We start from the raw sequence: 14,592 nt of genomic DNA on the forward strand, positions 1-14,592 counted from the left end.
GCTATCTAAATTTCATCAGAACTTTGTTAAATAGTCTAGCTTCATTTGGGCAGCAAAGCCAAACTTACCCATTGTTCCAGATTTTATTTTAGTTTCACTTTAAATACCCTTCTCTTCCATAATCAACATAACATCTTTTGTGATGCTTGTGGGGGAAATTTTGGATATGGGATAGACTTAGAAAAATGGCAGAAATTATGGTCTTGAAACTATAAAATGACTATGTTAACAGCATATAAAGATAATTTGTATAAGATGTTTTACAGGCAGCATTTACCCTGGCAAGAATAGCAAGGATGTTTAAGAATAAATTGGAGAAATTTTGGAAATGTCATCAGATACCTGGATCATACTATCACATGTGGTAGACATGTGCGGAAGCCAAGAGATACTGGACTAAAATTCATACATGACTGGAAAAAATGACAAAACAGCATATAGACTTGAAACCAGAGATATTTTTATTGGGTATCTTACCTGAAGGATACAGTAAAGAATTGACATATTTGATTATAAATGTTTTAACAGCAGCTAGAATTGTATTTGCTAAAAATTGGAAAAGTGAAAAAATTCCGAAGAGGAAGTGATTAAGAAAATAATGGAATGTGCAAAAATGAGTAAATTGACATTAGAAATTAGAGAGCAAGAAGATAAACAATATTATAAAATATGGGATTCTTTTTATCAATGGCTGGATAAGAAAATAGGGAAATAAAATACATTACAATAAAAATACTGATAAAAGCTGATACTTTTATGTTTTGTTGTTGTGTTTTGTATGTTAAAAAACAATAAAAAAATTTATAAAAAAAAAATACAATAGTAAAGATAAGACAATTTAATATATATTATTGAATATGTTATAATGGAATGTATATATAGATTTTGTAAAAGTTGAGTTTTGCTCAAAAAGGATGACGTGACTGTATAATTATAGTCTAATAAGGAGATAATATAGTATGCATAGCTGATTTATATAATATGAAGTTTAATCTAAACTAGAAGAGATAGACTGTTGATATTGTGCACAAGAGATATGTACCAACCGACATACTGTATATAATGGAAAGATGGTTTTATTTGATGTTTTATGTTTGTATTTGTTAGTTTGTTGTCAAAATAAATAAAAAATATGGAGAAAAACCATCTGTTGTGGTGTTGTGTTGGCAAGGTGTGACAAGTTGCATAGAGCTTTCTTGATTTCTGCTTCCTCTGCAGCTATAGTTAGAGCATGGATAAAATAGAAAACATTCTGGTTGTACATCAGTTGCCCCTATTCCTGGATTAGGATGGCTTGCTCTCAGTCAAGTCATGCCCTCCTGAGCACAAGGCTGGATTATTGTAATGAATTCGACATGGGGCTGCCCTTGAAGATACACACATAGAATGCAGTGGTGTGGGATATTAATGGTGCTACTTATTCAGCACACCTCTGCTCCACATTGGCTTCAACTGTGCTTCCAGGTGCAATTCAATGGTAGCCACCTTTAAGTCTTTCACAGCTTGGGACCAAGTTATTTATGGGATCATCTCTTCCTGGTTGTTCCTAGCTGTCCTAAATTAGGACAGCTGTCACATCCATCTGGCAGGAGGAGAACTGGTTGATGGTCAGCTGGCAGGGTCCAGAAGGAAAGTCTTTCCTGCTGTGGTGCCTACCTTTTGGAGTATCGTATCTCTGAGATCAGGTTAGTACCAACAGTGCTCGCCTTTCTCAAGGCCTTGAAAACCAAGGACCCCACGATTCAACCCTGAACTAGAAATATTCCCCTTTATTGGGATCACGAAATTGCCCGAATCGAGCTCGGTTCAAAGGGAAGGCGTGTTACCCCTCTGATCAACCCGCTCGGTATCAAAGCGACGCAAGTGGCTTTCCGACAAGTCTTATTCCCACTGCAACCTCCTCGCGTCCGATTCCCTCCAGGACTACAGCTCCCATTATCCTACTCCATGCACTGATCAAGGAGGATTAAAGGCAAAAGCTAGCCAGCTCCAGGAGGAAAAGACCCCGTGACCTGCGGGCGGCAACTAGCGCTTGACACCCGGGCACGCGAGAGGAGAACCGCGCCCCTGAAGACTGGGGCTCGCGTGGGAGGGAGCGGGGGGCGGGGGCGCTGAAAAAGAGCGGAATGAAAAGCGGATTCGGAGCAGGAACCGCCAGCCGTGACGCGCCATTGGCGTAACTTCGAAACTTCCCTTGACCCGGAAGTGGAAAGTGGAGGGCGGCGTTTCGCGAAGCGGACGGAAGGCGGAAGCGGAGGCTTGCCCGAGAGGGAGTGAGGGGGCAGTCAGATGGAGGAAGAGGAGTGGCGGCGGAACCCCCCTTTTTGTTGCTAGGTAACAGGAGCAGGTAACGTTCCCCTCTCGGCTTCTTCCCGGTGGCTCTTGCGCCCCTGGGTTGGGAGAGCCCCATTCACCCTCCCTCTTCGCCGCCGCCGCCGCCGCTTTCCACTTGTTTCCTTTCCCCACTTCCAGCCCTGAAAGTGGATCTCGGGTGGCGGGCTGAGAAAGAAACGACCTTCCAGCCAGGGGCAAGTAGTCCGTTGTATTTGAGGTGTTTTTCACTCTCTCGGGTTGTCTTTGCAGGATGGCTACAAGATGGCTATAACTTAACCTTCATCGAAGCCCCAGTAATTCCGGAGCACGAAAACACCATGGAACACCTCAGGCCTGGGACTGGAGCTTGGGGTAATCCCCAGCTAGAGTTTCCTGATTTGGGCAAGACTCTTCTGAGCCCTTGCAGCCCTTGTGATGCAGGATGCAGGAAGCAAAATGTTCACTCCAAAAAAGTATTGCTGTTGCAAAGCATCTCCTGGCTAAGAAGAGCGCTTGAGTCTTCGGAGGGCTGAGGTTTTAAGTCAGGAGAAAGGTGCGATGGAGACAAAAATGCTTTGGAATGGCAGTTGCGATCGCGAGAATGGCAGCTTGCACTTTACTGACTATAAAAGTCCCAGTAATGAAACTGGCTCCTGTAACTGTCCGAGAGAGATGTCGGATCTCTCTGCAGCTTATTCGGAGGAAGGGAATGACTTATGTGGCTTCAGTTGTCAGCACTGGCATTCAGGATTCAAGGAGAAGGACCCGTCTACGCTGCTGTTAGGCCAAGAAGCAGAGGTTGAAGATGGCCTGGCTACAAAAATCAAGGAAGAAATCCCTGATTGCACTCGGGCTCCTGGTGGAAGGAAAATTGCCCGGCAACAAAGACAACGCTCTGCTCCTAAAGACAAAGGAGATGGTCACTTTCTACCCTCTGGGGGGAAACACAGACAGACTAGGAAGAGGAGTGATGGTGGGCATCATCACGTCCAAGCTGAGTTGCTGAAGCACCTGGAAAGTCTGGCCTCGTTCTGCGTTTCCTGTTTCAGACTGTTCATCGGTGTAATTGTACAGGTCACCCTCCGGTGTGGTGAGGGGGTGGAAGCTGGTGGGAAGATGCTGTACTCTTGCTGCTGCTTCAGCCTGCATGATTTAAACACCATTCAAACTGAAATGCAGGCTTGGATCCAGCGTGGAAGGATAGGGTGTCGAAAATTGACCCGACAACTAGCCTCATGGTTGTCGCTAACTTACCGCCTGCTTAAGATGCTGTGTGCTATTCTCTTTCTGGTGCTTATGCTTCTCCTGGGCAGTATACGACTCTGCTGGAAGGTTTCCAAATCAGTCCTACTCAATATTCTGAGTAGAATGACTCATACTAGCTACGGAGCCTGGCTTCTTGCATCTATTGATTTTCCTCAAATTGGGGTCCTCGTCAGAGAATGCAGGATTTGCAAATGGATGGCAAGTCTGCTGCTTAAGTGGCATGCTGTCCTTTGGATGCCCAAAGGATTAAGGACCACCCAGTCAGGGAGCACTGCTCAGAATGACTCCCCTGGTGGATCTGGACCATTCCAGCCTAGCGAAGAGGTGGCACGTTTGCTAGCTATGGCCCAAACCCCTGAAGAAGAGCTCAATCCTTTTCAGGTATTGGGCTTAGATGCAACAGCTTCCGATGTTGAATTGAAGAGAGCCTATCGGCACTTGGCAGTACTGGTGAGCATGTCTTTTGAACCAAACAGGTTGACTGGTGATTGGAAGTATGTGTGTTTTTGATGAGAGAGCCTCTGTTTAAAAAAGGTGGCATTCCTTCCCCCCAACCCCTCCTTGTATTACCGTAGCAAATAATTGTGACAAGAATTCAGCTCTTCCTCCTCCAAAGATTGAGAATATTGGTGGGGATGGTTAAAGACAATAGTAGGAGAGAACTACTCTCTTGTCTGGTTGACATAGTCCAACATTTTCAGGGTGGGGGGAAGAGATGTGGAATATCATGCAGTCTTTCATAGTACAATTGATTAACCTTCACTTATCACTTGCATATTGACTTACTGTATACTACTTGAGGGAACACAGACTTGTTAATTTCAACAGGTAAAAGAATCCACAAATACAATTATCTGTAGCAGCAAGGTTGATCAAGATAACTGACAAATAGTTTTTCTCCTTGTTTGCCTTCTTGGCTATTAAGGGAACAGGATGTGTGGAAACTTGGTTCAACTTATCTTCCTGTCTGGAGATGCTGAGGATTGCAGTTCATTTCTTAGCTTGTAAAATTCCACCCTGAATCTTCAAGGTGTATTGAATGAAAATCCCATTTTTGTTTTTCTCCATCTTTCCCGGAATGTGGAAAGAGAAGGATAAATGAGCTGCACCAAGGAGGATTGCAGACTCTGCTTCTGGAATTTGCTAATCTCTCCCTACTGAAAAGCTGCTTTTGCCAAAAAAAAGAAAAGCTGTCATTTTTTGTTGCTGGTTGTTGCAAGGGAAGAGCTCAATTGACAAAGAACCTTTCTACTTGAACTTCTGAGTAGAAATGTCCCTGTACAAGGAATCTGTAAATGAAGCCTACTTGCTTTATTTTGTGGCCTGTATGTCACATGAGAGTGAAAGTGCCAGCTTTACTTTCTAGGATGACAGTAAGGATTATTGGCAATACATTGCGTATATTTGCCTCAGATGTTTTTAAAAGGGCGTGTCTAACTTCTTTGGGGGTTTGGGATGGGGTGTTACACAGGTTCACCCAGACAAGAATGAGCACCCTCAGGCAGAGGAGGCATTCAAGGTACTGCGAGCAGCCTGGGATATTGTCAGCAATCCAGAGAAGAGGAAAGAATATGAAATGTGAGTCAGCTGAAACCTATTTGAGCTTCTTTCACTCCTAGTCAGAACCATATAGCTATATGAAGTTTGATTTGCGGACCCGGGATAATGTGAGGAGGCTAGTTTTCAAAGAGATTCCTAAATTTAAGGGGACAGAATAAATTTAAAAACTTGAGCATCAGTGTTGTCAGGTAGCAACACTTATTGAAAGTACTGGATGTTTTTCATTACTTCCCTGAGGGTTTTTTTGTCTTCAATGGAAAGTCTTCCTGTGAAATTTAATCGAGCTTGAGTCTCTTGGCTCTGTTTATTATCTTTATTATTATTCAAGAACAACAATAAAATTGACTAGGGGACATGAGGATTGGACAAGAGTTGCTTGTCCTGTTCTCTAGTCCTTGTTTCTACATTTGAACTCATTTCAATTTGATGTAAAAACAAGATTTTGGTAATGGCTCTTCCCATATCCCACCCCTAGAAAAATCTGATCATTCCCTTGCTTGTATGAACAATAAGTATCTGAGCCATAGAAGTAAAAAATATTACAGAAATGATAATAAGGTACTAGAAATCATAGCATCCAAATTATCTTCTTTGGTTAAAGGCCTTGTAGGAAAGAAAACCCAGGAGATAAGAGAGCCCACAAATTTAAAGATCAGATACTAGATAATATTCTGCCCTGACTCCCAGAACTACTACATTACTTTAGTTATCAGTCTGACTTTTTCCTTTTCTTAAATACTTTCCTTGGGAGCTGATTTTTAAAACCTTTTTATTGAAGATAAAAATACAACATGAAACAGAAGTTAGAAAGCCAAGAAGGAGAAAAAGAGAAGTGCCAAGACCAAGAAAAAAAGTTTGACTTCCCACTTTCTTTAGTGCAATAGAATACAGGGGGAAAAAAATACTTAAAACTTTTGTTCTGCATTTCTCAACCTTTCAAGCCATTTCTAAAACAGCAAAATCATTCTAATCAATGCTAGCCAGAGGACCTTTGTCCCCTACAGCTTGAAGCTAATCATAAGCTGAAGTCTCCTTCAAGTTAAGCTTGATTACTTGTCAGCATAGAGACATTATGTTGTTTTCATGGTCCAAGTACAGAAGTGGTGTCCCATTGCTATAAATGGTTCCCCCCCCGCCCAATTTTCCAGTTTAGTTTTTATTCCAGGTGCTCCCTGATGGTCTCCAGACCAAGGAATAATTATGCCAAGATCAGCCTAGAACTATTTAGAAATTACTCTTGGCCATCTTTAGATCATACAAGGGTTCTGTTCAGGAACTCTTGCATAAGTCACTTTGGGGGCACATCCAAATGTGTAGTGCATGCCTGCATAAAAAAAAATCCTCTTGTTTTGGGACTCCTTGTTTGAGGTCAGGCTAATGTAAATCAGGGTTTGTGTAACCTGGGTGCTCTCTGAAATGGCTTTGATTTGATTTCAAAGCTCTGAAATAGCTTTGATTTGATTTCAAAGCTCTGAAATGGCTTTGATTTCCAATACATGTGCACACTGCTCCAACCATAGTCAAGCTTGGTGTAACTCAGAGGTGGGCAACTATGGCCCCTTTATGACTTGTGGACTTCAACTCCCCAAATTCCTGAGCTAGCATGGCTTGCTCAGGAATTCTGGGAGTTGAAGTCCACAAGTCATAAAGGGGCCATAGTTGCCCACCTCTGGTGTAACTGATGCTCCCTTTTAAATTCACTTTTTCTTTCAGAAAGCGCATGGCAGAGACAGAGCTGACGAAGTCCATGAATGATTTCCTTTCCAAGCTTCAGGATGATCTGAAGGAAGTCATGAACACAATGAAGTGTAACAAGTGCCAAGGGAAGCACAAGTAAGTGCCCAGCTATCACTATCTCTTCACTGGTGCAACAGGAGGATGTCAGCCAGGCTACATAAGCAGCAGGATCCTGACTTCGCAGAGTCTCCATTCTTTTCTTTAATTTGTGTACAGGAGAAACTACAATCATGCCTGCCTCCTTCTGAGAGTAGTGACAACACCAAAATTTCTGTTCCCTTGAAGGATAGTAGTGTGGAATATTTTTTCCTGAGCTGGCTTAAATCAGTAGTCTAGTTTTTAGTTGAGGTGTCAAAGACTCTGAAAGACTGAGAGATGGATAATCCTTGACTTACAAGTTACAATCATTTGTTGAGTGACAGTTCAAAATTACAATGGCACTAAAAAAGTGACTTGCAACTGGTTCTCACACTTACAACTGTTGCAGTATCCCCATGGTCAAGTGATTAAAGGCTTTGGAGAACACCAGAATGTTTTCTCCAAAATCTTCACATAAAAGATTCCCCTGCAAGCAAAAATCTAATATCTCGAGACTTAAACTTTCCTTTGCTTATTTTTTTTAAAAAAACTACAGGACTAGCTGGATAAGTTAATGGGCAGAAGTCTATAATATATTTATGATAGTATATATATTTGATAGCTAGACGAATATATACTGCAAGTTCAAAATTGGGAAATGCTTGATTATCAGTACCCAACTGTTATATGCAACAAGTGTTCAGTTATAACTCAGCTACTTACTAATTTTGTTGACCATAGGATTCAATTCCCATATTTTTATTTCCTACTGGTCCTGTGTCCATTTCTAAAATATTTGGTTTAGAAAAGCTTCAGTGTTTATAAATCTTTATAATCCATGCATAGATATTATTTGGAGAACTAGGGCGTTGGACTAGAAGTCCTCCAAGATCTCTTGCAACTCTGTTACTCTGTTATTTGCATTTCTCCTGAAATTAAATGCATGTGCGTGAGTGCATGTGTGTACATGCACGTGCACGCATACACTGGAAACCACGGGATGCTGTAATATAATGAACATACTTGGTATTTTCTAACCTCTGAAATTCTTTGCTGCAGGAGATTTGAGATGGATCGTGACCCATTGGAAGGCCGATACTGTGCAGAATGTAGTAAATTTCATGCAGCTGAGGAAGGTGACTTCTGGGCAGAATCCAGCATGCTGGGATTGAAGATCACATACTTTGCCATGATGGATGGGAAGGTTTATGACATCACAGGTAATTGAATTAACACTCTATGACAATGGAAAGTGGGAACACAAAGTGAAATCCAATGCGGTTCTTGTTCTTATTTTTTCTAGTAGTCTGTTGTCTGTGTGTATGTGAATACATATACTCAGAGAGCAGGGTAAGTTAGGGTAACTTCACATTTGTGCAGACTGTGAATAGTATGCATATATATTTGTATTCTTTCCAGTAATCACATCCATGTACCAAGCAATAGTGATCCAATAAAGGATTACAGAGCAATGAGAAAGGAGAATGGCATCTGTTAGGAAACCTAGCCAAACAGAAAAGTCTGCTTATACAAAAAATGTATACATTTTTTGTATAAGCAGTATACAAATATATACTGCATACACAGTGAAGCCTTAACAAGAGGCTTCTCTGGGAAGGGGAGAGAGAGATTAGGTTGATGAAGGATATCTTGACCCAATAAAAAACAGAAATACCTTGGTATGAAAACTTTCAGGCAGATGGGAGCTGGAGGGGGCAGGGGGAGGAATTACTGATCAGGAAAGAGATGTTGGGTTATAATGGCATAGCTTGATAAAAATATTAAACCTGTATGTGGCTGCTATGGAAAAGGCAAATGTGATGCTGTGGGCATCGGGAAATTAGCCAAGTAGTACCTTTGTGCCTTCATACAAATCAATGGTGCAATTACACTCAAAAGTACATTGTGCTATATTTCAACTCATGACTAGTTTTAACCAGTGAACTTGGCTTCCAAAGATGTAGCGATGGCCACCAACATGGAAGCTTCAAAGAAGTGAAGTAATAGGAGAGTATCATTGAGGAGAAAGAAAGGGGAGGACTGTGTTTACCTGGGAGATGAGAGAAGATAGTAGGGAGAGAGTAATTGCATTAAAGAGAGTGAGCAGCTAGCAGGAGAAGTGAGGTGAAGTGGAGACACTGAGGACTCTAGCTTTCGTTTCCCTATGAGCTTAATTCTACAGCTGTTTTTCTGTTTCCCAGTCCACCCAAAAATATTTTGATCCCACTAACAGCAGAACATATGCAACTGAAGTCTTTTGAGAAATAACCAAGATAGAAGTTGTTATTTAGATAGAACCCGCATTGGCATTGAAAATACTTTTAGAAAATAGTCTCTTTCAGAGGATCAGGCAAATGAATGGAAGATAAAGACTGTCAATGGCCAATGTCCTATCTGTGAACTTCTCTCTGTTAACCAATTGGCCCCTTTGGAAACAGAGGATGGAATTCAGATCTGAGCCAGAATGCTGTTCTTTTTCCCACTTAAACACCCAGAAAACCTATGCTATGAAAACAGAAGAGATTGCATTATGTTTTATTCTAAGAAGGGAATCCTATTTTTAATATCAAAACTAAAATATTAGCCCTTAAGAGTGCTATGTGAGTGATAAAACATCCTACTGCAAAAGCTGAGAAATGTCTAGGAAGAAAAATGATATTTTTAAGGACATTCCTGTCTGTTTTGTGTAGTAGATCTGGGTCAGGAACTGATAGCTGATTTTTTTCTTCTTATGTGCAGAATGGGCTGGCTGCCAGCGAGTAGGAATCTCTCCAGATACGCATCGAGTTCCTTATCACATCTCTTTTGGATCAAGAGGCTCTGGAGGACGTCAGAGGTTAGTGTGGAATTATGTTGTTGATTTCTTCTTAAGAAATGATTGGTTCTTGTTGAGAACTGAAATCTCAACAAGTTTACAGTATGTATCTCATGTAGGCTGACTCTTGTTCAGTTTGTGGAGAGATCTGCTTGAGCTGGTTTTTTTCCATTTGTACAGGCCCATGTCAACATACTTGGCCTAGTGGTCAAGGCACCAGGCTAGAAACTGGGACATCACGAATTGTAGTCCCACCTTAGTCATGAAATCTAGCTGGGTGACCTTGGACCAGTCAGTCCCTCTCAACCCAATCCACCTCATAGGGAAAGGAGAAAATAGGAGGAAGAAGAAACATTAGATATGTTTGCCACCTTGAATTGTTTATTAAATAATAAAGGTGGGGGACTTCCAGTTTGAAGGGCTTTGGCGACAGACAGAAATCCACGATCGTGCGCGGTTTCTGTCTGGGCTCGCCGCTGGAGTGCCCTGAGCTGGCTGGTTTCAGGGCTAAGCCACCCCGTAGAGGTGGTGAAGAGCGGGGAGACTGCCAGCAGGGTTGAGGAGAGCCGCATCTCTCCTCAGCTGGCCATTACTCCCTTTCCCGAAGGCGGTTGTAGCGGTGGTCAGAAATGGCCACCACAAAGGAGAACTCGACCGGAAAAGAATGTGCAGGAGGAAGATAAGAAGTGAAAGTTTTGGCTGACCAGGTTAAATTGTAAAAGCAACAACTAAGGTACCCTGGAATTTAAACTTACAAAACATAACATCGCTCCCAAAGAAGAGTTGGAAGCAGTGAAGGAAAGTGAAAAGGGAAAGGTTTGGCTTTTTTTTTTCTTCTCTCTCCTTCCCTATACTGACAACTAAGAGACTTAAATAAGAAATCGGAAAAATCCGCTTTGACATCAATAGGCAATTAAGCTGAAAATAAAACAAAATGCCAAAGGGATAATAAAGATTTCTGGACATTAAAAATTTTCATAAGCAGGAAGGGAGAGAAAAAGAATAAGGGCAGGATCTGGAAGAGGGAGGAGACTGCCTGGAATTAAAAAGAATCTACAGTAAAACTTCAACAAGACTTCTAAAAGATACATTTTAACTGAAACTTTGCAACTAAATAGTAACCCCAGGAAGAGAAAGTGAAAAAAAAAGAGCAAAAAAGAAACAGCTTGCGTGTATTTGGATTATTTGGTGATCTTTGGATTCTTGGTTATTATATTTGAATGACTAAAATCAATCGGGTGGTTGTTTAAAAATTTATACAATGGCACTACTTCTGGATGAATTGAAAATGGAACTTAAAAAGTACAAAGAAGATGCACAAGAAGGGAAGGGTTCTTTTGGCTTCGTTTTTCAATTCTTAGAAATGGAGATTTGGAACTATGTGAAACAACAAGAAACGACTGCAAAACAAGAAGACTGGGACAAAGAAGCAGGGTTCATCTTTAATGAACAAGCAATTTTATGTGGGGAAGAAAAAGGAAAGGGGAGAAAGAGAATGGAGAATTTAAGACTTAAAAAAACAACCACAGAAAAGCAAAATAATTTGAAAAATAAGTATAATACTGGAAAGCAACAGAAAAGGGGAATACAGAAGAGAGAAATAGAGGTAGAGAGACAAGGGGGTAAAAAGGGGAGAGAGAGAAGAAGAGAGGGAAGAAGGAAAGGAAAAGAAGTTACAAAGGACTGGAGCAAGATATAGAGAAACAGGACCTATTCAGAGATAATGGGTGAAAATCTAACTGAAAAAGGGATTCTGTAAAGGTACATAAGATTGTATTGTTATATTAGTAATAGAAATAACTTTAGAAAATTGGAAACAACGTATGATTAAAATGAGGGATAAAATAGTGTAATTTAGTGAAATGTTTGTGAATAAAATAAGTGAAATAAAATAAATGAGAAAATTGAATTAGGAAGGAACGGGAACATTTTAATTAGTTAATGTTTTATAAAATATAAGTGAAGTGGAGGAGAAGCTTATAATTGTTCCCATAGAAGTAAGATATTTAATTGAAAAGTAATGTTAAAGATGTTAAGACTTTAATGAATATTAATATTAATGATAGAATTAAATTGGGATGGAATATTGTTTTAATTATATACATTTATAATTTTTTCTTTTTTTAAGAATACAGTGTGTATTTTAAGAATGTACCAAGCAGAATCCGAATGGAAGTTATGTATTATATTGAATGTTACAACTTTAGGGAAAAGATATAAAGACATCATACTCCAATCAGTAACTACAGGAGAAATTTCGTTTAATGAGAAAAGATAATAGATAATTGAAATGGGACAGACAAAAAATATAAATACAATGATTTGAATTGAGATGAGATAGTTAAAATTGAGAAAATTAAAAGAGGAGAGAAGCTATGCAGAAAATGTAAAATAGTAATAAGATATGGAATAGAATATAAAAATGAGCATGAACCTGAATTTGTGTCTGTATGAAGAAATGTAACCCCGGATTATGCTGCTTTCAAAAAAGATGTTTTATTTGTATTTTTTTTCTCTTTGTGAAAACTCAAATAAAATTTACAAAAAAAATAAAAAAAAATAAAGGTGGAATATTTGAATCAATAGTCCACAATTAGCCTTGCAGTAGTAGTTGTGTTCAGCACAAACATGCAGCCTTGCACCTGATTGATTGTTAATTCTAAACTAACAAAAGCTTGTAACTTTCTTTTTCTTGGGTCTCATTTTCCTCCTTTTTTAAGAGAGTCAGAACAGGAGAATTTTCACTACAGAAGCCAGATTCATTCTTGCCTCTTTATACTTCTGCATGAGCGACCTTGATGCTTAAAGCAATAAGCTGATAAGAGAGTGAAACTCAGTTTATATAGCTTATATTCCTGGGGTTTAAAGCAGTACCCTGGAAAAAGAGTGTGGAATAGCGCTGTGTGGGGTAGAACTGTAAAGATGAGAAAAACCATGTTACTGAGAGAGAGTTGGGCGGCATGAAAATTTTCTTAAATAAAATAAATACAACTTAGTATTTAGAAAGGGCTTCCGAAAATAGATTCCTTTTCTTCCCAGGACAAATAGTTGCAAATTCTGAAGTCTGCCTTCTGCTGTGTAGTTTAGCATAAAGCCGAACATATATCTTTGCTGTAATCCAGTTCGGGATCTGATGATGTATTTGTTCTCTCCATCTGTTCTTCTTCCCCCCACCACCCCCAAATAAAGAGCTGCTTCAGACAGTAGCCCGGCTTCTGCTGCAGAACTCCAGGACTTCTTCAACCGTATCTTCCAAGGGAATCCCGGGCAGATGCCAAACGGGAACTTTTTTGGCACCCCCCAAGCCCCAGCCCCTGGGAATGCGTCGACGCCTCCTGCCTCTTCTTCAAAAGTCGACAGTAGCTTCCAGAAGGGCGATTCGAAGCAGAAACGGCGGAAAAAAGTGCGACGCCCCTTTCAGCGCTAAGGACCTGACTGAACGGGAGGGAAATCTGCCAGCAAAAGGGCTGTTTGAGACATTGAAAAAAAAAAGTATTCTTGATAAGAGATAAGCCTCCAGGCTTCTCTGGACACATTTATTATAACCCTGTAATTTCTAGCTGGAACAAAATATTCTCCTGTGCAGTCGTTAATACGGATCCTGTGATACCAAAGAACTCCTTTGGATATTTTCCTGAAAGCACTTAATGAAAAGAAGGTGTGGACAATATTGAGCCTTTAAGCATCCAGTCATATGCTTTTATAATTGTCTAGCGCTCTTTCTCGGGCGGGGCTACAGCTTCCACCAGTTCTTTTAGTTGATTGTTACTCTTGTCCAGAAAAAAATGCTGGGCCTGGAAATCTCTTTTGTTTCATTCCAAGGCTTTGAAGAAAAATTAAAAGGTAGAGGATGGCTCAGGGCCCCGGGGGGAGGTGTGGTTTGCCTGCGATAACTTTTACAGAGCGGCAGGAAAAGAGAGGCCCTATTCAGCAACCCTCTTCTTATCCCATCCTGGGTGTTCTGCCTCTAGATTAAATGGTGAGAGGAGAGCCACTCCCTGCCTGGAATTTTCTTGTGTAACATGTTAATTAATTGCTTGCCATGCAAAGGAATTCATCCGGATTAATACTTTTAGTAAAAGACCAGGGGAGACTGAGATGCACCCCAGTTACTTATTGCTCAGGATTATGCCCAGTAAGCTTCTTCTTTACGGAGACCCGAATGTTGCCCAATTCCGTTGCAAGACTACTGAGAGGAGGTGTTTTGCACTACCACGCGATTAAAGAGCTCCTGGCTCTGCAGGTGAAATGACTGTTGTGTTCCCGATGTTCTAAGGTGCTTGGTTTGCTCTTCCTGGATCCTAGCAAGTACATGCTGTCTCTCTATGCTGGCCTAAGAAGACTGTGGTCACGTCAGTTACGACATGGGTATGTTAGGCGACAATTTTAGCATGGGTGGCTAGCTCTACAATTGTTCAACCTCTTTTATAGAAGGTTACTTTTTTAAAAGTTCAAATTTGTATGTATATACATATATTTAATACAATGTGTATTATCCTTTCTATAAATACGTATCAATGCCTTGGAGAGGCTGGCCTACAGTTTCATTCTTAGCCCATGCGCTGTTGCACATTGATACACAATCATATCTATGAGGAATTTAACCTTTCAAGGTGTAATTTAGTGCTTCTTTTCTTTTACTGTGGAAACAGCTAGGTATTTGTACTGCTACCCAGTTAGTCCCAGAAACCCCCCACTGAGGGGGTGTTAGGGTGCAAAGACGATGGTTATCCCCTCCCTGCCCCAAGTACTTCCTCACTGTTCTGCCTAGAGAGATCGATCCTGTGGGCAGTATATTGATTTGCTTCTCCTTTGCATCGTGA

The 14,592-nt window shown here is 40.6% G+C and overlaps 1 protein-coding gene across 1 annotated transcript; it reads left to right on the forward strand.

Annotated features, from left to right (window-relative positions):
* The first annotated feature begins 2,583 nt into the window (after window positions 1–2,583).
* DNAJC14 (DnaJ heat shock protein family (Hsp40) member C14) lies at window positions 2,584–14,296 on the forward strand. The gene is made up of 6 exons (XM_026711130.2): window positions 2,584–4,029; window positions 5,051–5,157; window positions 6,853–6,972; window positions 8,014–8,174; window positions 9,694–9,790; window positions 12,959–14,296. Exons 1-6 carry the CDS (start codon window positions 2,872–2,874, stop codon window positions 13,194–13,196), a joined length of 1,881 nt encoding a protein of 626 aa, XP_026566915.1. The 5' UTR covers window positions 2,584–2,871; the 3' UTR covers window positions 13,197–14,296.
* Window positions 14,297–14,592: the final 296 nt, after the last annotated feature.

The sequence above is a fragment of the Pseudonaja textilis genome, chromosome 2, assembly GCF_049901715.1.
Source record: "Pseudonaja textilis isolate UNSWEBS1 chromosome 2, rPseTex1.2, whole genome shotgun sequence".
Taxonomy (NCBI): Eukaryota; Metazoa; Chordata; class Lepidosauria; order Squamata; family Elapidae; genus Pseudonaja; species Pseudonaja textilis.

Coding starts and splice junctions, on each gene's coding strand:
- DNAJC14 (XM_026711130.2), top strand. CDS start 2,872: ATGGAGACAAAAATGCTTTGGAATGGCAGTTGCGATCGCGAGAATGGC. Junction 4,030..5,050: donor ATCGGCACTTGGCAGTACTG/GTGAGCATGTCT, acceptor GGTGTTACACAG/GTTCACCCAGACAAGAATGA. Junction 6,973..8,013: donor AAGTGCCAAGGGAAGCACAA/GTAAGTGCCCAG, acceptor TCTTTGCTGCAG/GAGATTTGAGATGGATCGTG.